At 49.0% G+C, this 24339-nt stretch overlaps 1 protein-coding gene across 3 annotated transcripts in view; it reads right to left on the reverse strand.

Moving 5' to 3' along the window:
* CSGALNACT1 (chondroitin sulfate N-acetylgalactosaminyltransferase 1) overlaps positions 1-24339 on the reverse strand; it is a 248109-nt gene that overhangs the window by 60830 nt on the left and 162940 nt on the right. For all 3 annotated transcript variants that reach the window (XM_027774926.1, XM_006156434.2, XM_027774928.1), the window contains one exon: positions 15882-16765. In XM_027774926.1, the coding sequence (XP_027630727.1) occupies positions 15882-16479 (598 nt within the window). In that variant the 5' untranslated portion in view covers positions 16480-16765. The remainder of the gene's footprint in view (positions 1-15881; positions 16766-24339) is intronic.

Below are 24339 nucleotides of genomic sequence, written 5' to 3' on the forward strand. Positions count from 1 at the left end.
GGTGAACACACAGCGGCCCAAAGAATGAAGTGAGAAAGATCGAAAACTCACATTCCAAGGTCTGTGGAAACAAATGTGAATGAATATTAATGTTCATCCCAGATCCGAAATTCCTTATATCATAACCTTTCCAAGAGACTCCCTCCTCCTCCACCAGAAACTATACGCATAAAAACTGATTAGTATGCTACAGATGCTTTCAGTATGAACACTGATAGTCATATGAACACAGGGTTAGATCAGAATTCTAACTTTACGAGAACTTCCTGAACGTCTTTACTAATAACTGGCTCATTTTGCTTACATTAAATGATATTTTGGAGACAATTTCAGAAACGGAAATGAATTTACCACTACTCAATGGTGTTTTATAGAAAACTGACTATGATTCAGAGAGGCATGAGGAGTCACGAAAGAAGTATGAAACCGTCTGGGTGGACCAGGTGGAAGCACAGCAGGGACACAATGCTGTGTGAGGCTGAGCCAAATGGGAAGTTTCTGGGTTCGTGTCCTGAGACCTCCCTGGACATGCTGGGAATGTGTGTGCTTACAATTCAGGGATGGCTGAAGCTGGGGGTGTCATGGCATCAAGACCCTATTGGAGGTACCTATCTGCTTGTCCTTCCTTTCTGTGCCTCAGTCATGGGAGAGAGAGAGAGAGAGAGAGAGAGAGAGAGAGAGAGAAAAGAAGAAGAAGAGAGGGAGTGAGAGAGGGAGGGAGAGAGGAGAGGAGAGGAGAGGAGAGGAGAGAAGAGAGAAGAGATTAGAAGAGGAGAGAAAAGGTTAGAAGAGAAAAAAGAAATAAAATGGAAAGTAAAGAAAAGAAAAAAAGAAACAAACTTAATTTTTTAAAATCTGGGACTATAAAATGCTTTCCCCAATGACTACTGACAAATAGCAAAACCATTAGTAATTATAATCAACCTTTATCAAGACAGGCACTGCAATGAAAGTGTTGTGTGCACCGACCCACATATCATCGCCTGCGACAAACCCGAGGGCAGGTATTAATAATGTCGATTTTCCAGGTATAGAAACTGAGCAGCAGAGAGGTGAGGCACCCTGTACGCACAGCATCATGAAGTAAGTGTTTCGGCTGTGATTCAATCCAGGCAGCCTGATTGCAAAGCCGAACTTATGAGAAGGTAACATTGGGATGGAATCGCTTAATAGATTCTCTCTGCCTACGAGTCACAGTGGAACTGGAAGCCTTTCATTTGACAAAGAGCCAGAATTCTTAAAAATTAGATACAGTTGTGATCATTGCAAACTAGCCCAACAAGGACAACGGTCCCCATTGGAAGGGCAGAAGAGGTAGGAAATGGAGATGAGAAATAGAGAGACCAGGTCACCTCAAAAGGGTTGATAGCAAAGAGGACAGTGTAAGCAAGCAGTGGGGCACAGGGTGTTCTTGGAAAGGTGACAAAGAAGTGAACCAAGTGAGAAAATCAGAATGATCACTTAAACGGAAACAGCAAGCCTAGAGTTCAATTAGCTGTCGACCTTCAGAGTCACTGATTAAAAGTGTGTACATGTGCGTGTGTGTGTAAACCCAGCCTCAGTGATGCTCCGGGGAGAGTACCGAACTGCCTGCCATGCCGGAACCACGTGGTGGGCTATGGGTTTGGATTCTTGTTCGACCTGAAATTGACAGGTGTGTGTGTCTGAGGTCCTAACCAGCTGGAGGACTGTGGGGAGGGGATCGTGGCATGACAGGGCTCTGTTGAGGGCGTATGTACATCCGTCTGTCTGTCTCTCATGTGCACGCACACACTTTCATACTTTTTTTTTAAGATGTAGAGAAACGAAATTGGCATAAGAAGTTATCACTGTCACATTTACATTTACAATCAGGCATTACTGTTTAGACTTTAAATTCCTAGTCTCTTTCTCACAGAAGAATCAAGTACACACAATTTTTTTTTAAAGAGGGATGTTTGCTGTAGGATATGTGTGCCTGCCTGAGAGAGGGAGACAGAGAGACAGAAAGCAAGAAATCTCCCCCTGAGGGGGTAGCCACACCGCATTCCCTTTTCCTCCTACTCCTCTCGGGACCTCGGACACCCATGCGCACGTGCCCAGCATGAGTTTTAAGCCAAGTCCAGGACTCGAACTGCAGTCGACTAGGTGGGAGTTCAGCAGTTAATCATTATGCCATCTGCTAGTCCCAAGTACACACAAATTTATTCTTCACTCTGGAAAGCCATACTTCCCTCAGGTCTCAAAGCAAGTCTTCTCCTCTCCAAGGTCAATCCCTTCACCTGTGTTCATTTGTAACCACATGAGAGTTCATTTATTCATTCGACAGACACTTAATCGATGTCTATGTACCAGGCACTCTGCTTAGTGTTAGGGCTACAAAGTGGTATGAGAAATGGCCCCTCATCTCACCCCCGGGGCCGGGGGGAGAACCCGATAACTTAATTGGCAATCACAGGGCACAACACAGGGAACCGTAGGGTGCAGGGTCTTTGCATCCACAAGTCTCAGACTGTGTTTTCGCTGGCTCCCTTACAATGACTTTATTTAACATTGTTGGGTGTCTCCATTTTAAATTAAAACCAGAAAAGCTCTTCTTCAGTCTTTCACTGGGAAACTTAACTTGGGAAGCCAAGCGTTGGTAACCACCAGCTGTGATGGTACACTCCCACATATTTTCTTTCTTTCTTTCTTTTTTTTTTTAAGTTAATCTTTTTCTGTGAGAGAGAAGATAAAGTGAAATATGGAAAGAGAAACAGAGAGACAGGCACCCCCACAGGGCCCTCACATCATGGTCTACTGGTCTACCCCCAGTGTCAGCCAGCCTAGGTGTCCAGGTGCATCTGGCATGCTCACAAAAGTCCCAGGCCACAAACCCAGGACCTTCCCTGTGAAGGTCCAGCTGCATTGCCACTGCACCACCACCTGACCCCTTTCACACATTTCCGAGCCCTCTGTGTTCTAACCAAAGTCTCTTTCCACAATGGCACAGACAGACGTGGAACTGCTCCAAGCTCAGAAAATGACCAATTGCCTCTGCAGACTAATTACCATGAGGGCCAGCTGCCTTCATGGGCCATCTGTTCTCCTGATGTCCCCAAAATAGCTCCAGCTTCTGGGATTCAGGGATGAGAGCCAGCAACATTCGGAAGCCAATCCTGATCAATAACCCTGCTCTTCCACTGACTTCCCAGCTCCTCTCTAAATAGCACGCGGAATGTTGCTAATTTAGAGGTTCTAAATATATGGCGCCGACACCGCCAAGCTGCAGACGGAGGCTACGCACGAGAGGCTGCTGCCGCTCACACTGGTTTTCACAAACCCACTGTGAACCTTATTTTAGGAAAGAAGGGGAAAGGGAGAAACAGGCTTAAAAAAAAAGAAAGCACTGTTGACAGTAGGGTCATTTCCTTGAAGGGAGGACAAAGGGAACAAGGATGTTGTCCTCTATTCTCTAGCCATTTAAAACTCTATCATGGGCTGGCTCTGTGGCTTGTTAGTTAAGGAAGCCAGATCCTACATGGCTGACTGCATAGTTCAAATCCCAGGCCGGGAGGCTTGTATAACTTGCTGGGCACAGGGATGTCCATGCCCCAAATCCGGACAGGAAGGAAAAATGAAGGAGAAAGGATTGCAGCATGACCATGCCTCACTGGGGAGTACTCTCCCTCTCTTTAGTGAGCACATGTGCCCACCAGCAAATTAAACAAAAACAAAAAAGATATGCTTATTCATCATGTAGGAGCACTGGAGAGCTTATCAGGAAGTTAGAAAGTATGGTAAGGTGTCCCAAGGAGAGAGAATCGGATGGGAACCCAGAAGTGCTGGCTCTGTTCAGGAACAGAGAGCCGCCATTTCTACAGAGCTAGCAGGGGAGGGTGAACTCGCGCTGGTGTACGGCTCTGTGCTGGGGGCTCTCTCCAGCATGGACACCTGCCATCCACAGCGACGTGGAGATTCGCCTCAAACTTCTCCCAGCTGGCTCATGACCACCAGTGTCACCTCTCAGCCTGCCTCCTCCAGTCTTGGTTTTAGGGAAAATATGGATTAGGACTGAGAAGTGACCTACAATTTGATGTTTCTTTTCTAGATTGTCTAGGTAGACTAGGTCGCAGGAAGGAATTTCCACTGGCACCCCCCTCGAATCCTAGGGTGCCTCAGCTACCGTATTTTGTCACTTTTTGGGAGTCAAACACTAGTTTCTCTTTCAGTCATGTCGACATGACTCAGGGGATTGTCACATCTCACTGCAAAGTATAACGGCAACAGGTTTTCAAGAAAGGACGTCTAGAAAACACAGCATTACCCAATGATTCCATAGCTTAGGGGAAAAACAAAACAAAACAAAACAAAACAAAACAAAAACAGGGAGTCAACGGTGGTGCTGTGGTAATGTGCGGCTCTGTGAGGGTGACCCCACAAATCACTAGGTTTGTGTTTGGAAGCCTCCCTCAGTCTGCCACACGCATCCCCAATCTGGGGCCGGCTGAGACTGGGGGTGGATCGTAGCATGAAGACCTCGTTGAGCGATTTTTTTTCTCTCTCTCTTTCCTACGGAAGAGAAAACAACAACAATAAAAATGGCCTGGGGATGGTGCAGATGGTAGCACACTGACCTGCAGCGCTGGAAGCCACATGGCTGGCTGGGTTCAGATCCTGGGTTGACCTGAAACACACCGGGAGCGTGTGTGCCCAAGATCCAGGCTAGGTGGAGAGCTGGGGAAAAGGAATTGTGGTGCCATGAGACCCTGTCCAGGTTTCCCATCTCTCTGTGTCTCCCATGTGCTCTCTCACACTCTCTCTCTTATGAAATAAATAAAACAAAACAAAAAACTATAAATGTTTTGATACAATATTTTCTTTCTCCCAATCTTTCTTCTTTACCTAGAAAGATCTAAACTCTCTAATTGTTGTATTTCATGGTAGGAATTACAGTTTTTCTCATAGGAAGGCTTTGCCTTATGCTACTTAGTATTTATTGACCAAATGGTTTTTATTTGCTGCATTATTCCACTACACAGATGATGCAAAAATCTCACCCATCTCCTATTGCTAGATATCTGGGTTATTTCTAATTTTCACTATTATAAGTACTTCTGTGACGAGCACTTGCAATGCAAGTACTTATGCACATTCTTAAGAATAAGCTTTTAGTAATAAAACTACTGGAAAAGGCTAAGAACACTTTGAAAGCTCTTGAGAGTTTACCTTATGAAATGGTTGAACCAACTGTCACTCCATGACTAAGTATAAATCTTCATTCCATCCACCCTCACCAGTATTCTGCATCATCACTTTCTAAATTGTAGCAATTCAATATTCTACTTTAATTTTCCTCTACTTCTCAGGAAAAATTGGACCCTTTTTCATATGTATATCAGCTACTTTTCCCTCTTTCTTTGTGATCTGTTCCTATCTTATGCCCATGTATCTTTCATGATGTTTAGCATTTTGAGTGTGTCTCTGTGGTGTCAGGAATTTGCAAGGAACAGGACTGATTTCGAATAAGTCTGGTAAATAACGGGAGGGTGTGAAGACATACTTGTACATTCCACACACTTTCAATGAGGCCAGAGAGCCTGCCATTTCTCATGAATTCTAGCGCAACTCAGTTTGTGGGTGGAGGTTACGGAGATGAATGATTTCATTAAACGTGGAAGGAAGGCCAAAGTACAGTCTGTACTATTAATAATTCTGCTATTGACCATAAACATACTCATAATTTGAGGTGGTTCAACCATGAACTTGAAAATGAATAAGGTGTTTACACGGTGGCCTCACAGGAACACTGGCAAGTACCGAGAATCCTTTGGAAAATGTGTAGAGCGTCATAGGATTGAAGTGACAAAACACTACCTACATGAGACCGTGGAAAGTCCTTTTCAGACATGTACAAAGGCACGTGAAGGTCAAGTGCCCACGGCTCTCATCCTTGAGATCAGCCAACCCCTCCCGGGGCTCTGCCTGGCAGACAGTAGACGTGGGATAAATAGTTATCCTGGGGAGGGGGAAGTCAACTCAGTTGTCCCTTCAGGTTCCTGTTCCTGGACCCCTGACTTAGGTCACATCTTCTGCCTGTCTCCTTGTGGCTAGCTCGAACCCAAAACCTCTGTCCTTCCAAGTCCAGCTCCGTGCTCTCTGCCATCTGCCCTGTCCCACTGCCCATGGGTGCCACACCTCGCCTTGCCCCCCTACTCAGTGGGTCCAACTGGGTTTTGCCCAACGGTTCTCATGATGATGGTGATTCCCCTGCAACACCAGCCGAGGCCCCGCCATGCCCTTGTCCTGTGGCTGCTCCATCCCACCGGACCAGACCCACAACATACGTGCGTTCAGTTCTGATGCTTGGACGCAGAGCCTTAGATGAGTGAGAACATATTCAGAGAGTTACTTCCAAGATGGAGATGCACCTTTATGGTAAGCAGCTGACCAGGAGCAGAAGCAACTAAAGAGATGGCTCATGTTTTTTAAAGAGAGATTTTTGCTATAGGGCACTTGAGCCTGCGAGAAAGACAGAGATAGAAAGTGAGAAATCACCCCCCAGGGGGATGGCCAATCCCTTCTCCTGCATTTTGGGCACTCATACATATGCACTCAGTGTGAGTTAAGCCTCTGGGTCTGGGACTTGAGCTGCAGTCGGCCACGTGCGAGTCTAGCAACGTAACCCTTATGCCATCTGCTGGTCCTGAGACGGCTCACGTTTCGTTTGTGGGCTTAATCGTATATAAAGAGAAGATGCCAATTTCCCTCCTTCCTGTCTCTGCCCTACCTAGCGCATGCCCACGTTTGTGCCCACATAAGAAGGCTGCAATGTGGCACCCACGGCAGTGGGAAAGAGGCTCCCTGTCACGGCCCACATCCAGCTCCCTCCACCTCCAGGAGGGCCGGGCTGCTGGCTGCTCTGGTCTTGGAGCTCTGGCTTATGTGAGGCCCCTCAAAGCCATGGCTACTTGCACACCTACCAGGTATATACCTAGGAGCGGAACTGCTGGGTCACACGTTACTCTACGTTTAATATTTCAGTGAACTTCCAAATGGTATTCCCAAACCTCCCCTACTCTGACCCACTCAGCCACGCCCTCGCCCCGCCAGCTGTCCTACTGAGCCAGGGAGAGGGAAAGCCCAAGCACGGCATTGCAGTGGGCAACAGCTCGGCACGCCCTGCAGCGTGAGCTGGAAATACGCAGGAGAAGGCACCGTCGAGAATCCTGGCCCTGCTCAGTTCTGCGTGGATGGCACCCTGTCCAGCCTGCTCCTCCTTCCCCCACCTCCCCGGTCCTTGTCAGCACCCAGCATGACCTGCACACTTGAGGGTGCTGGCTGTGCTGAGCACACACGTGCCTCCATGCACAGCCCAGGGCATCCCTGTGGCTGAAAACACGCCCTTCCCTCCACACACACATGCCCTTGGCCTGAACCAAGTCCTGCTCATCTTTCAAACCCATGCCTCTCCCGGCCATGCCCCTGTGGTTAGTTCTGTCTCTCCCTTGTACTATGTGTTTCATGTATGACCGTGCTGTCATTAGCGATGTGCTTGGTGTCACTCCTGCTGGGCTCTGGGGCTACTGAGGGGACAGGGGCCACGTCATCTAAGTCTGTCCACCCCCAGCACTGACAATGCCTAAGGCACGTCCAATAAACAGAGACCACTGAATATCCCACTCTCAAACGCTCGAGCATAACACCACTGCATCCTATCACGGTCTACGGCATTTAACAAGCTACTGAGGCTGAGTGGCACTTAACCTAATTACCTCCTCCTGCGATTTAATTTCCTCTGGCTCGGTTCTCTCTCGACAGTCAACGTGCTCCGACAAAAACCTGCAGATGAAGTCACCTCTTGAGAGTGTTTTCATACTAACTGACAAAGCCAACGGGACACTACCAGGGTGGAGAGGTCTGTGTCCTCCGTCCATCCACGTTCATAGTAAAAACAGGAGGGAGGGTGGAAGGCAGGCCTGGCAGGACTTAAGGAAGCTTTTCCACGTCAGAGCCCCCTTCTCTGCGTTGCTCCCTCCCCACTTCAGTTCCTAGGAGTCCTGTGATGGGAACAGTGATGTCAGCAAAAGGCTGGCACATCGCTCACTCTGAAGAGCAGCCCAGATCTCTCCATGGATGTCAACCGTGATGTGCAATCCCAACGGGAACAGGAGGAGGAGAGAGGTGGTCACAGCCTGCGTCCTGCGTCCTGCTCACCAAGGAATCTCATCTCGGCCAGCCTCCGCTCCGTCCTCCAGGTGAGCCAGGTAGATTCCGACTCAGAAACACTCGCTAATGACAGCGACAGTTACAACATGAGGAGCCGTGGTGCGGTGGTCCTCCACGTACAAAGGGGCTGTGCTCACCGGTCCACGTGCCAGTCAGCACAGGCACCAGGTGACCTGTGGGGGTGAGGTCCTCAGCCCAGCCACAGCAGCCACTGGGGTTGAACCGTTCCGAGCCAGAGGCGCCATGCTGACAGGGCTGCATAAATCAACCGAGCCCTGGCGGGGAAATCCATCCACAGCTCTAACTGGAAAAGGCAGAATGACAGCTCAGTGGGGCAAGCAATGAGAGAAGTCTGTCCCCTCCCCACAGGACTGGCAGGAGACCGGGAGGGACAAGGAAGCTCTCCGTCACTGGTGATGGCTCCTTGGGCACAGGCTCCAGACAGTGGGGACGGGCACAGGGACAGTAAGGAAGCAGAGGTGACTGCCAGGGACAAACGGAGAGGCAGGAGTCCACGAGATTCAGAGAGCGCACGCCCTCCCGCCTGGCTCCATGTCCCGAACACAGGTCTGTGTAGGGGCAGAGCTGAGCCCCCAGATGCCCTGAGGCCTGCAGGGAAGGGGCACGCGGGAAGAGGGTGGGTAGGTGAGCCCAGAACAAAATGCTACCTCTTTCTGTCCCACCACGACCCTGTGACACCCCTAGTCCGGCTAACACAGGACTGTGTCAACACCAGACTGGAGTGAAAGGGCTTCCAGGGAGCCGAAGCAAAAGGAAAAAAAGGGCTGGTCATAATCCCAAACTCGCACAAAGAGGGAGACGGGCCGACTCAGCACACAGTCAGGGCGGTGAGCCTGTCCGCGAGAACTGCCCGCAAGGACAACCTTACATTCCATAGCGACATGGCACTTGAGAGAACAAATCCAAGAGCCCAGTTTTATAACATTAAAAATCAATTAGGAATAGGGATATGGTACAAGATAGGGTTTGTTTTGTTTTGTTTTGTTTTGTTTTGAGTGTAACTGTTGTTTGCCTTAGGGTACATGCATTCACAGAAGAGCAAAACAGAGAGAGGAAAAGTGAGAAATTATCCCCAGGGGGAATGACCACGCCACAGTCCCTTCTCCTCTATTCTCCTCTTGGGACCTTGGGCACACTTGAACATTTACCTGGTGTGATTTTCAAGCCACCAGATCCAGGACTCGAACAGTGGTCAGCTATGTGGGAGTCCAGCACCACAACCACTATGCCATCTGCTGGCCCCACAAGATAGAGTTTTAATTAAGGATGCCATTTCTTTTGATTGCTGGTGACAGTTCACAGAGGATGGGGTCTGAGGTTTTCACTAAGAAGTAACTCTTCTAATAATCAATTTCCAGATTTGGGGTGTTTTCACACATTCTCACTCGTAAATAGGATCAATACGATTCGGTTCTGTTAAACTGAACATGGTTGGGATGAGGGTGTGAGATTGCAGAAGATATTATAGATTTGTAGAACAATATAAATAGACAAAGTAACCAGTATGGTCTAAACTATTATTTACAAAAGCAGGTTCAGATTTTCGCTTCAGCTCTGAGATGTGAGGAGCTAGGACAAGTGTCCATTATAACGGAAAAGAGCTGAACCAACTTCAAATGCAAGCTTGCTTTCTTTTCATTTTAACTCAGTTGATAGCTGAGGTCATGAGAAAACAGCTGGTTTAGGACAGGTACCTGCAGGGCGGGAACAGACAGGGCCCTCAGTCTCTCTTCAGTGGGGTTGGTGCCCCTGAATGGATGAAAGCCCAGGGCCGACCAGCAGGACAAGGAAGCCCTTTAGGGCTGCAAAACATGGAGAAGTCTGCATTATCTTGCAGGCTCTTTTTCCAGGGACCCCCCCTGGGTGTTAAGAGGAAAGATCAGAAAGAACTTAAGAAAGTGTGGATGCCATGCTGGCCAGGGGAGGGGACCACAGCCCAGGGGGAGAGGAGGGGCAAGACTCCTCCTAGATCCTCTGCCCTGTCTCCCTCTAAAAGCCTTATTGGGGGAGAGGACAATGTTCTCACCCTGAGGGAGCCAGTGCAAACTCTTCCCAGCCTTCCCACTGAGCTGGGCCAGGAGATGCCCCCAAACCCAAGGACATGGTGCCCTCCATGGCCTGAGATCCAACCAGAACACGATGGATGGCCCACTCCCCACTGCCCCGCCATGAGCTAAGGAGCATGGTAACAAGTCCCGGAGGGAAGCACAGAGACGTCCTTGACGTGGAGAGCAAGGGGAAGACCCGAGCTGCAGGGCGGAACAGACAGTGCTCAGGGAAAACACCCTCCACCTTAAACACGGGAACCACAAAAGGAGCCCGAAGCCTGGGAGCACTAGAGTAACCATGGCAACAACGACCCTCAAATGCAGTCCAGCTCCTGACTAGATGAACCCCTCCCCTCACCCCTTCTCAACACATACTGAAGGCCCAGAAGAAGAAAAAGTGATTTCCAGGGACACACACTATTTATGTCACACAAGATGTCTACTAGCTACACAACATGTCCAGCTTTGGGGACCAGCAGATGGTGCAATAGTTACATTGCTGGACTCCCACGCAGTCAACTACGGTTCAAGTCCTGGACCTGGTGACTGAAAACTCATGCCAGGTGCATGTGCATGCATGCCCAAAATCCCAAGAGGAGAATGGAGGAGAAGGAATTACGACATCATCTCCCTGGGGGGGTGATTTCCCACTTCCTGTCTTCCTGCCTCTCTCTGTCTTTCCAGCAAGCACACATGCACTAGAGCCAAAATCTCTCTCTAAAAAACAAAGAGCCCAGCTTTTAATCTAAAAGGCAAAACCAGATAAACAAAAAGACACAAAGCAGTCATCAGAACCAGACTCAGAAATGATATCGATGCTGCAAATACCTGACAGGGAATTTCAATAGCTGTGATTAGCATGTTAGAGGCCCTAGTGGAAAAAAGAAGACAGCGTGCGAGATCAGATGGCCACGGAGCAGAGATGGCAATTACAAGGGTCAAATGGAAATGCTAGAAACGAAAATTACAGTCATAGAGATAAAGACGAATCTTTCCACAGCCACATGTGGAGCTCGTCTCGCCTGGAGCTTGTCTCAGCAGAGGAAGGCATCGGTTACCTTGAGGTGGGTCAGAAAAATCCACACAGACTGAAACAGAACAGAAAAGGAAAAGTAACCAAGAAACAACTTCCAGGAGTTGAGGGCGTGGTAAGCCGCATGGAATATACACTAGCTACAATTCCAGGAAGAACAGGGCAAAGAAACACCGAACGCTGGCTCCAAAGTTCCCCAAATAAATGACAGACTATAAGCCACAGATCTAAGAAGTTTAGAAAAAAACAAAACCAAATGACACAGAGGCGTAATTCAGGTAACAGTACCGTACCAATGTTACTGTCCCAGTTTTGATACTGGGTCACCGATTATGTAAAATGCTGACATCAGGAGAAGCTGGGTGAAGGCGATACAGGGACCCTCTGACCTATTTTTGCCACTCTATGATCATTCTAAAACTATATCAAAGTAAAAAGTCTTTAAAAACAAAAAGTAGTTTTATTGTTAGGTATTACGCAGAGAATGTACTAGGGCGACCTAAGACAGAAAAAGAAAATAACTCTCTAAAGAAGCCAGCACACTGGAGGTCTCCAGCCCTGAACAGGGAACCCTCCCAAGTGAGACCGGCTCACGAAACATCACACTTCACCTCTGCACCACTGTCTGGCTCCAAGTCTGAATTCTAAATCAGGTTCATGGTCTCCCCAGGAGCTCAAGTAGTATTTATGGTGCTATGTCTTTGGAAACTGTCCTCCGATCGAACAAGTAATTCACAGTGAAAATCATAACAGCAAAGCCTATCTGTAAGGAGTAATGTGTGTACCTTAGTTTGTTTTTGTTTTTGTTTTTTCTTCCATGAGAGAGAGAGAGAAAGAGCAAGTCAGGTGCCCTTAATAGGGTTCCATGCCATGATCCTTCCCCAGCCTCCCAGCCAGTCAGTGTCATGGACACCCCTGGTGTGCACAGATAACCTGGAACTCCCTTCAGTCTTCTCCACTGGGAGAGTAGGACTAGACAGACAATAAAAATATGCACAGTACAAATATGGGTGCCCTTTCTCAAGACTTACTTAAAAATTCAAAATATTCTGCAAGAGAAGAATGTTCCTTCTAGCACAAGGCTCTGCTGACTGCAGGGCCCTGAGGGAGGGCCCCGGGGGTTGGAGCCCTGGCCCTTGGCAGAAGCCTAAGGCTGGGCCACATTCTTTCTCGCCATCACCAGGAGGAAGAATTCACACTACAAAGGGCAGCCTCAAGCCATTTATTTGCATGTAAGCCTCTTATTTCTAATTCTGGAATAAAAAGCATTTCTCTGTCCTTATAGGAACTTGAAGCATCAGCAAACAAATGAGATTTGAGAGAGACAGTAGGACAGAGGGGGCCCTGGGGCAGAGGGTACCATGAGGCAGAGAGGAACCCAGTTTCACACAGGCCTGCTGGTAAGGTCACTGTAAACCATGGTCCCGTTGTCAGGACTGTCCAAGTTCCGCTGCCCTCGTTCTGCCGGAGATGCTGGCTCAGAGTTTCAACACCTCGCTCAGGACCTGGCATCATTTTGCTGTCCTGCCTGCTGGTGGTGTTCCCCAGCACACCCAAACACAGTGAAACTCACCCACTGCTCAGAAGTCCCGTTCTTCCCTATCCAGAACTCAGATGCCCCAGATACTGGGAAATGCCCAGGAATGTCTGCACCCCCGTCTATGCCCAAATCAAGTCCTCTGGCACCGGGCATGCTCACATCATCCCACCAACCCCGCAGAGGCTGGCGAGCTGCACCGGCTGGTAGCGAGGGCCACCCCCATGGAGGGTAAATGCAATGCCTCATGTGGGAGTCCCGTTGTTCTATGTTCAGGACGGGCAAGGGGAAAATCCAGAGAGCTGATTTTTTAAAAAAGAATGATTTAATTGCACTATTATTTTGTTTTTAAATTTGCCATAGGGTAGTCACACAGTTCCCCGCCTCACAGTCAGCCTGCAGCATTACTATGACCACCTGGAGGTACCTTATAGGCTTTACTGTTATCCCCTCAAACGCCAGGGCTCCTCCTCACCATCCTCCTAGTGCAGCAAACCTGTGGCCTTCATTTGGACTGAGAGTATGACACCTCCCTATCTTCCGACCTAAAATGTTCCTGTGCACATCACTAAATCGCTCCAACCTCTGGAAGACGGGAACTCCAAACGCAAAACCACTCTCTCTGACGTTAGCTTTAGAGGCCCAAATTGTTTATTTTAACCATATATACGTCACCCTTGGAAGGCCTTACCGCTTGCCTCACTCATTCTAAAAGATCTCAAATTGGACCTTTCCAGTCCCTCCGTTCTCCTTAACGAGGTGTGGACCGAAGAACGGTGAAGCAGGATCGGAAAGGTCCTCAAGTGTGATTCAGGCCAGCCACCTCCCTGGTGCCTCCTGGCCATGTGGACATTCAGCAGGTGACAGAATTCATGTAGTGACAGGAATCTCTGTTCTGAAACATCATTTTTCAAGGTATTCCTTCCATAGTACTTAATTCTACCTCTCTGCAGCTTCCGTCAGCAAGGGCCTTCCAAGTCTTTCATAACATCCCACTGCCTGGGACAAAAAATTCTAACCAATAACAAAAGAGGATGGAGGTGATCACCTCGTTTTTGATTAGAAATTCTTGTATGAAATAAGTGATGTTGCTTTTGACAGTCAAATCGGTATTAATAAGTACAGATACATATTTATTCATATTTACTACTATTGAATTAATATATCAATAAATATAATTATGTATGAATATTTAAAGTGTCTATGGATTGTTATTGATTAGAAATTTTTGTATGAAATAAGGGATGTTGCATTTGACAGTCAAATCTGTATTAACAAATACAGATACATGTTTATTATTTACTAATAATTAACATTTATATTAATAAATAAAATATGTATTAATATTCAAAGTGTCTTTATTCACTCATCACATGAAAACAGTAGACTAGATTTTCACTAAGTTTGGAAAATGCACATGGACGGATCTGCCTTAAAGTGTCAGCCCTGTGCCACACATGAGTGGAGCACTGGGGGACTATCAGGACACAGTCTCTAAAAGGAAGTGAGCCAGAGCTCAGAGCAAATCAGCCCAGGGGCAAGAGGTGGTGCCCCTGCTGACTGAGATACAAACCTTGCATATTAAGAACCAGTACCCAGAAAAGCCAGACTGGGACTCAAAAAGAATGCAGACTGAAAATCCCAAGAGCAAACATTTCTAATTGCAGGCACTGGTTCGCAATCAAGTTCTCTGGAAACGGCTTTGTGTGTGGGCAGCTCAATATCGCACACTCCGAGGAGGGTGGCAGCCAAGTCTGTTTGTTTGTTTGTTTTTGTTTTTTTCCCCATTATGTTTAACGATTTTCCCTAGAGGTGGCTAGTAAGATAATATATGTAGAAACGCTTCATAAACTATAAAGTACTATAATATGTGGCGTGACCTCGTTATCATCATTGGAGCTCTTGGTGCTTATACTGATTTCGATGTTGAATATTCTAGACATTTTTAATATCTCACATAAATAAGTAAATAAGAAATCCTCACTCCAAAGATTGATCTTGTAAAACTTCTTTACCTGGCTCTAGGTATATGGAAAAATGACGTGACAGTAAAATGCTATAAATTTATGGCTAAAACATGAAGTGGGAAACAGCACGTGACCAGAATGTGCCCGAGAGAACAGGCCTAACCAGCAGCAGGAAGGGTTCTGATGTGGCTGCGTCTGTCTGCCTGTAGGGCCCTGGGATGGCGTGACCCAAGTCAGGAGTGGGCTTAGTGAAGCCCATTCTACCCAGAAACAAGGGAAAGGACCAGATTCCCTTGAAGGTGCTTCTCCCAAATTCCTGAAGGTTAACAGCAGAGCAGTGACAACAGGGACGTTAGTAAGATACGAATGGGTCTTCCAAGAACGGGGACAACGCTGTCTTCAAAAATGAGACACAGACACAAAGGAATACGAGGTGGACCTGAGCCTATGAATTAGAGCTGGGCTAGCCATCTCACTGGCTTCCATGAGCTCTGACAATCTGTGCGATAGTGTAGTAGTGAAGAACAAGGACTCTGGGGTTAAGACTTGCTCAGTTCAAGTCCTGGTTCCGCCACCTGCTACCTAAACAACTGTAAGTATTTTCCTAAGTAATGTGTACCTCCATTTCCTCATCCCCAGGGAGGTGGTGTGAGGGAGAGTGAATTAATGGTATACCATTTCTAGAACAATGCCTAGCACGGGTCAGGGCACGGCTGCATGCTTGGTATTGTCCTCCTGTTTGTCCCAGTCCCTACAGGAGCCTATGAGAAGGGGTAACATTTCCACTGCCCATCACATTCTATTTGTGTTTCAAAGTTTTACGTTTTATTTTCTTTCTTTTTGTTTGTTTGTTTTAAACAAAAGCAAGAAGTTCCACCTTCTTCTGCCAAAAAACAAGGAAACTATCCACTCAATGACTGGTTTTTGCCAACTCTAAGTGGAAACCGAACCCCTGCCATGCCCTTGGGGTCACCCACATGCTACCTTCTACCTGCACACCCAGAACAACTGCCAGCCTCCATAGTGGGAACTGTCCAGGCCCACCCCAGACCCCTGTTCTTCCATTCCCCCCTTCGCCGAATGCCAACCTTCTATGAAATCCGAGGCCGTGTATGCGCGCTGGTTCGGGCTGCTCTCCGCAGGGCTGTTCAGGGTCTCCAAGGCCGACTCGATGGCCTCCACCAGTTCATCGCGCTTATCCTTCCGCACGGGCTTCTCCTCGGGGTGGCGGGTCAGGCCGGTCTCCAGCTGGTACACCTTCTGCAGAGTGAAGCTGTCAAAGGGCACCGCGGCGTACTCGGTGGCCAGCTTGACACCAGCGTGCACCTCGGCCCTGTCCACCTGGGAGCGCAGGAAGGCCAGGAGGTCGGCCTGCGTCCTCTCCGGGGGGCCCCGGGACTGCTGCCCCTCCGCCAGCTGCTGGCTGCGCTCCTGCAGCTCGGCCTTGAGCTGCGCGATCTGCCTCTTCAGGCTGCCCACGTGGTCGCGGTGCTGCTCCTCCCACTCCTGCAGCGCGGCCTGGTAGCCGTCCTTGCCCGTCGGCCCGTTGGCCCTGGGCAGCCCCAGGCGCTCGTCGTCGCCCTTGGGCGTGCAGGCCAGCATGTACAGGACCGAGACGGCGCAGCAGAGCAGCAGCAGCAGCACCGCCACGCGAGACACCCACACGAGCAGCCCCCGGCGCACCATCGTCACTCGGGAATCAGGGGGCGTCCAGGCCGGGGCATCCCAGGAGGCCAGGGTCCAGGAAGGGTGTCCCTCGACTAGACCCTGGCAAGCATGCGGTCAGGGCCCCCTGGGCGGCCCTCATCCATTGCCTTCAGATCACGGCCGGCCTCCTGGAGGCAACCACCAGGCGGTGCAGCTTTCCAACGTCCGAAGGAGGATCCCGGCAGAGGCAATGAGTGACAGGACACCTCGGGGTCACACCCATTCCCATCGCAGTCTTCCTGATGCGCGGGGACACTGGGGAGACCTGGAAAAGACACAAAAGACAGGAATACGTAATCAAGGTAGCAGCACCCATATTCAGCGGGCTTCCGGGGAGGTACTTGGAAAACGCTCCTGATAGGTACGGACGTTCCTGATAGGTACGGACGTAAAGCCCAGCGCTGGTGTGCATCCACAGGACGAACAGGGGGCGGGGAGGCCAAGCTGCAAGGAGAGACAGCGAACGGGAGCAATAATCCTCTCTGGCCACAGGGATTAAGAGTGATATTTCTCATTTTCTTTTTCTCCCCCTCTGCATCTTGCAGTTCTCCAGAATGGTCCATTTTTCAACCGTTAAAGGGAAAACAACAACGTTAATGACACTGAAATTGCCAGCAGGGACTTCTCTTTTCCGCCAGGGCCAGCTAGCAGGGGTGGATGTGACGGAGCGAGCCCCTGGTGCCCCCGTGTGTACCCTCGCAGGGCAGGCCTGAGAGTGGCTCCAGTGGTCTCCCTGCCTTCTGACCAGGAGGTGGAAGCACTTAGAGGCGGGGAGGGACACACTGGGTCGGGACGGGGACAGTTGTTCTAGCTCACTCTCAGGGTGAGGCTGGGAGAAGGACAGCGATGAGAAACACTGATGCCGCGTGCCTCCAGGCAGCCACCACCCTCAGGTAGGTAGACTGCAGGGCCTCCACACCCTCTGCACACAACCCAAATCCTCATAGGGCAGAGGAGCCAGCTGCCTGCCGGGCACCCTCCTTACCCCCATCACAGGCATCCCTGCCTTTTCAGTGTTCTCCCTCCATCCCTGTTTCTCTTCTACGCCACTCATCTCAGCCAGAGAAATAAACGACCAACTCAAAGGATGATTAATAGAAAGTAGAGCAAACACAATTTCTTCTTGGGGGATATTTTTACAAAACCTTCTGAAACGTATCTTTGCCTATCACTTCTCTTAAACACAAGCTCCCTAACGATACAGTGCCTTTGCCATTTCATAAAAATTGGACCTTTTGGGTCAGCACTGGATCCCACATGGCCGACAACACGGGCTGAGTCCTGGACCCGGCAGCTGGAAAAACGTGAGGTGTGTGTGCATGCATGCCCAAAGTCAGGAGAACAGAATGGAGGAAAAGGGATGCGGTGTGGCCATTTCCCCCGGGGGTGTTTCACTCTCTCGTTGTCTGACAAGAACATACACCCTATTACAAAAACAGAAACAAAACCAAAAACAACAAAAAAGACTTGGCATCTCTAATAATCCTCACAATAACCAAAGTATTCTTTATAAAAAAAAATTCTTTCTTTAGAGAGAGTGAGTACCCCAATGAGGTCTTGACTCCACTACCCACATCTAGCTCAGCCAGCCAGCAGGGAGCATGGCATGTGTATGGCTGCTCTGTACAGGGAGACCAGGTCAGGCCTGAGAGTGGCTCCAGTGGTCTCCCTGCCTTCTGACCAGGAGGTGGAAGCACTTAGAGGCGGGGAGGGACACACTGGGTCGGGACGGGGACAGTTGTTCTAGCTCACTCTCAGGGTGAGGCTGGGAGAAGGACAGCGATGAGAAACACTGATGCCGCGTGCCTCCAGGCAGCCACCACCCTCAGGTAGGTAGACTGCAGGGCCTCCACACCCTCTGCACACAACCCAAATCCTCATAGGGCAGAGGAGCCAGCTGCCTGCCGGGCACCCTCCTTACCCCCATCACAGGCATCCCTGCCTTTTCAGTGTTCTCCCTCCATCCCCGTTTCTCTTCTACGCCACTCATCTCAGCCAGAGAAATAAACGACCAACTCAAAGGATGATTAATAGAAAGTAGAGCAAACACAATTTCTTCTTGGGGGATATTTTTACAAAACCTTCTGAAACGTATCTTTGCCTATCACTTCTCTTAAACACAAGCTCCCTAACGATACAGTGCCTTTGCCATTTCATAAAAATTGGACCTTTTGGGTCAGCACTGGATCCCACATGGCCGACAACACGGGCTGAGTCCTGGACCCGGCAGCTGGAAAAACGTGAGGTGTGTGTGCATGCATGCCCAAAGTCAGGAGAACAGAATGGAGGAAAAGGGATGCGGTGTGGCCATTTCCCCCGGGGGTGTTTCACTCTCTCGTTGTCTGACAAGAACATACACCCTATTACAAAAACAGAAACAAAACCAAAAACAACAAAAAAGACTTGGCATCTCTAATAATCCTCACAATAACCAAAGTATTCTTTATAAAAAAAAATTCTTTCTTTAGAGAGAGTGAGTACCCCAATGAGGTCTTGACTCCACTACCCACATCTAGCTCAGCCAGCCAGCAGGGAGCATGGCATGTGTATGGCTGCTCTGTACAGGGAGACCTTGGGACGTGAACCCAGGACCTTCCCAGGATCTCGGCATCACGGATGCTGTAGCACGCTGCACCACCGAGGCCCATCCTGAATCCTCTATAGCATCTTCATCTGACCTGGAAATCCACACTCTGAGCTAATAATCATCTGCTTTACTGATGGTCTGTCCCATTCTTGATGGGAAGAAAAGTCCAGCTCAGTCCATCAGCAGCTTCCGGAGCCTTTGGAGAAGCGGGGGTAAGTCCTCCCCATCCACTCTATCCTGGAGACAGGCGGGTGACGGCAGGCTCGCTGGCTTGGTGTGAATGTTCACCTGCTCTGCACACACACGGGGCCCCTCTCCCAACACCCAGGGGGTGTGCCTCCTCCAGGGACCACTAGGCTATCAAAATAGTTTAGTCCTCAACTTTCTTTAAAAAAACAACACATACCCATCTCTAATATTTCCCTAGGTTCGAGAACTCTCTGTACTATAATTTAGAACAATACACAGTCATTAGTGCTAAGTTTAAAGTGTACGTTTAGCCCCGAAAGCATTTTCTGTCTGATGAAAATCTTGGGATTTGTATAATTACTATAATTCTGTGATTAAAAACATCTCTGCTTTGGTGTTCAGGCACCTTGCTGTTTTTAATGAAATCTTTCAGATGAACTCATTATATCCAAGTATTAAATTATCAGCGAAGACATGTTATCACGTTATTCTTTCACTTTAAAGACTTTTTGCTTTAAATAGGTTGTCATTAAAGACAAAATAAGCAAATCAGAAAACAAAAAGGGGCCATTTGATACAATTTATTGTACTGTGAAAACAAAGTATGTGGTCTTTCCAGCAGAATTTTTAATGGGATAATTGGTATATTTGCATAATAGATTGAAATCGTGTTAGTTAACGGAAACATTGTGTTAAGGCTATGGATAAACTGAAAACTGTAGGGTGTCACTTTGTTCTGTTCTGTAAGTCTCTTTAAAATCTGATCCAGCTTTTGGGACCAGCAGTTAGCGTAATGGCTATGTCACTGGACTCCCATGTAATCGACCGCGGTTCGAGTCCCAGACCCAGTGGCTTAAACTCACACCAGGCGCGTGTGCGTGCATGCCCAAGATCCCGAGAGGAGAAAGGAGGAGAAGGGATTGTGGCATGGCTATCCCCCCTGGGGGGTGATTTCTCGCATTCTGTCTGTCTGTCTCTCTCTGACTTTCTGGCGAGCGCATGCACCCTATAGCAAAAAGCTTCTCAAAAAAAAAAAAAAATCTGATCCAACTTTTGAAATTCACTAGTGTAAATTTCAAGGTTATTTGGTATTCCACTCTTTGGAGAAAAGGAGTAAAAGGAGAAAAACTATATTTTTAGGAAGAATAAACCAAAAACAAAACAAAACACACAAAACTATGAAAATTGATACCAAAGAAGAAAAACTAGATCTTTGCAAGAATGAACTAAACAAACAAACAAGCAAAACTATGAAAACTGATGGCAAAGAAGTGATAGATTTTCTCTTTGAGATGTCAGGAACAGATAGTGTTAGTCAGAAACAAAACTCTGCACCTTTTAATAGCTAAAGAATGTCCGAATGATCCCAGCAGTCCAGTCTGCAATCAAAACTCGTAGTATCTGGCTGTCCCGAAGAGGCCAGGATCACCCACTGGATGAAGTCAGGACCCGACTCACCCTTCGGATTCTCCCTTTACGGCAACTGCAGGTTTTCTTCTGGCGGCACAGATTGTCCCTCTGAAGAGTGGGTGTCACTTTGCCATCTCTGCCACCTTCAGGAAAGCTCACCAGATGAGATGTAACCAGACCAGTGCACAACTAAGCCCCCAGGCATGCCGGCAGAGTGCGAGGAGAATTAAAGACTTCTCGTCTATTGTACAGTGTGTTTCCAGACTTGCAGATGGAAAGCACTATGTAATTAGCCAGCACCGCGGCAAGTTAGAGATGACCGTGCAAACAAGGCTTTCAGGGTCACAGCAATGCTGAGCCACTACTTTAAAACCTTAGAACATGCACCAGAGTTTTAGACTGCCTTGGTCTCCTGGGATAGGCTGGGACAGGGAATAAGTGGAAAGAAGAAAGTTCCTGCCGATGCCAACTTTAGCTCCCTTGGGAGAAGAGAGGTGCATTTCCTACTTTTGTTTTTAAGCGTGAGTCGTTCTTATATGACAAGAGAGACATAAAAACAGCAGCCTCAATGGGGTCTAGACATTGCAATGCACCCCGAGCTTCAGCCAGCCCAGAGCATGGGCACCTGCACACCTGGCACACCTATGGAGATCTCCAGATGCAAACCAGGAGCCTTCCCATGTGGGAAGGCCTCACAGAGTGTGATGTTTTACCGCTGAGCCACCAGCCAGCTCCAATTCCTGTCTGTGCACTGCACAACATCCTTGTATTTGTCAGATTTCTTGCCATGTAAATTTTTTTAAAAAAAGAATTACTTATTTAATTTTACTTATACTAATTATTATTATTATTTGTTATAGGGCACATATGCTCACCAGAGGGAAAATAAGAAAGCAAGCCACCGGATCCAGGAATCAAACCACAGGCTGGCCATATGGGAGTTCAGCACTCCAACCATCATGCCACCTGCTGGTCCCACAGCATACATCCTTAGTTAGCAATTACTAACTGCTTTTCCCTGTGCCTGGCCACACCCCAAGGATGGTTCTGGGATGCAGCACACAGGACACACGATTTATTGACCAGTCTGAAGGGGACATGGACGGCTTTGCTGCCATTCCGGTGACCACTGGGGACAAAGCACTGGGAAGAGTCGTTTCCACTGACCCCCATGTAGAGCAGCGCCCTCTAGTGCAAAAGTTGCGGTCTTTAATAACTTTGTCTCACGGGTGCCATCCCACTTCTTTTTTTTTTTTTAAGTTTATTCGTTTCTTCCAAAAGCAAAAGAGGTAGAGACAGAACCCCAGCAGGGTTTGATGCTGTGATCCATGCCAGCTTCAGCCGCCCTGGACCAGGAAGGATCCAGGACAAGTCCCTCGGAGGAAAGGTGCTCAGGGTCAGCAGTAGGCAGAAAGGACAGTAGCCCTGGGACCAGGCAGGGCCGGGCCGCCCTCCACACCGCAGAGGCCAGCCGTGTGAGCGATAAAGGAAACCATTCAAGGAGTGGTAGTACGTCCCCCCCCCCCCCTGAACAGACACAGCCGAAACAGTCGACGGGGGAAGAAAACCAGCAGTGTCTTCGGGGTCAGGAAGTGGGAGACCGAAGCCCGAACCCGCCGTGCGAGTCGTTTCAGACTTGGCACACACAAGCAGCTCTTTGACAGCCAGGCACAGACTAACCTTCGGTGCGCGGATTAGCTGTACCGGCAGAAGGTCACGTCTCTGGAGAAACACGCCATCCAGCATGGGTGTGGAAACAGCCTCGCACAAAGAGTCTTATTCACAGGGTTTTCAGATGCCCTCAAACGTGACTGTAAAGTTGCCACTGCAAACTTGATCTGGACATACGGCCTCCTAAAAACCACCTCAGTTCAATTCCTGGAGTGGGAGTGGGAGCCAGCTTCCAGAATGGCCCTCGAGAGGCACTTTGAGTCCTGGTTTTCATACTGCACTATGCCCGACCCCACTCTGCAGCAGGGCTGGGTATGAGCCATCAACCGCTCACGGCCCGGCACCTGTGCAGCGGCTGCCCCACGTGACGGGTGCTGGATTCGCAACTGGAAGCCCTCCTGTGTACACTGAGCACTCAGTTGCCCAAGATCTGGGGTGGCAGAAGCCGGGAGTGGACCACAGCATGAGAACCCGGTTGGGGGTTCTGTCTCTGCCTGTCTGTCTGTCTGTCTGTGTCACTTGCTCTTGGAAGAAATAAACCAACTTAAGGAAATAAAGAAGTGGCGGGATGGCATCTGTGAGACAAGTGATAAAAGACGGCAGCTTCTCCCCTCGGCAAGCTGCCCGGCTGTGCGCAGCCCTGTGGGGAGGCAGCCAGCAGGGCACGAGGCAGGTCTCTGACAACCGCCTCCAGAGGACTGAAGCCCAGCAGGTGGGCCGCGACCCAGGCCGGTCTGGCTAAGCTGCTCCTAGTCCTACAGTCCTGACCCTGAGGTCTTGCAAGACAGTAAGTGTTGATGGCTTTGACCTTACCTCCCAATAGACGCCTAACACCCGGCCACGTGGACTGCGACCTCCACACCGCACAGTATTTCCACTTACACTTTTCTTAAATTTAAAAAAATGTTTGCTATTATTTATTTAGGAAAAAAAAAAAGGCAGAGCGATTAAACACAACTATCTACACCAAAAAGCTAGCCCTTTTGGTTATAGTCTTTTCTTTTTAAAAATATTTGCCAAAGGACACGCTGCAATCCCTTCTCCTCCATCTCTCCCTGTTTTCAGGGTTTCGGACGTGCACACGCACATACCCTCCATGTTTCTCAAGCTGCTAGGTCTGGGATTTGAACTGTATGGTCGGTCACGTGGGATCCAGCTGCCATAATCACCAGGCCACAGGCTGGCCCACTGCTGTCTTTTCTTTAGCTTTTGGTTTTTAATTTGCGGGTGGATCTCTAAGGAGCAGATCTGACAGAGAGGGTCTTCCTGCCCATGTATATGTCTCCCATCCGACCACACCACAGCAATCTGGCTTCAGGAAGGATCTAAGATGTAGGGCAGGCATGAAACCTAAGGGTGCCGGGGAGAAGGGCTTGGCATGAGAGAGCACTGCTCGGGCCACCTTGGAGAACGAAGATCCCCTCCTGGCCCTAAGACATCTTAAAAATACCTGCAGGACTGTCAGCAGCCACAGCCCTGCAGAGAAACCTGCGTAGTCTTTATATCTGCACTGCTCCTGGGGGCTCTTGGGGCTGGTGGCACCACCCTAAACTGCAAAGGGAGAACCTTGTGATGGCTTCCAACCCCTCCCACTGCTCATAATTACAACCACTTAGTGAGCATCCCCTGGGGCCAGACAGCAACATTATCTCATTTAATCCTATGACACCCGGTGAGCTAAAAGCCGGTGAGCTAAGTCTCTTATCCCCATTCAAGATAAGGAGACTGAGGCTCAGCACAGTGAGGTAGCTTGCCCAAGGAGCACCGCAGGCAGGCAGCCAAGCCCGGGTTCTCGCCAGCTCCTCTGAGTCTAAATCCCTGCGCTGGCCCACAGGGCTATACCATCCAGCCCCTTAATGACCCCCCTCTGCTTGCCGAGACCTGTTCCCCATTCTGCACCCAACGCCTGTGATGGCCCTGCACCCAGTGAGTGTCCCTGCTGGTGAGCGTGCCTGGGCCCTGCAATGTGGACGAAGCGCTCT

Source organism: Tupaia chinensis, unplaced genomic scaffold (assembly GCF_000334495.1).
Source record: "Tupaia chinensis unplaced genomic scaffold, TupChi_1.0 Scaffold000494_1, whole genome shotgun sequence".
Lineage (NCBI taxonomy): Eukaryota > Metazoa > Chordata > Mammalia > Scandentia > Tupaiidae > Tupaia > Tupaia belangeri.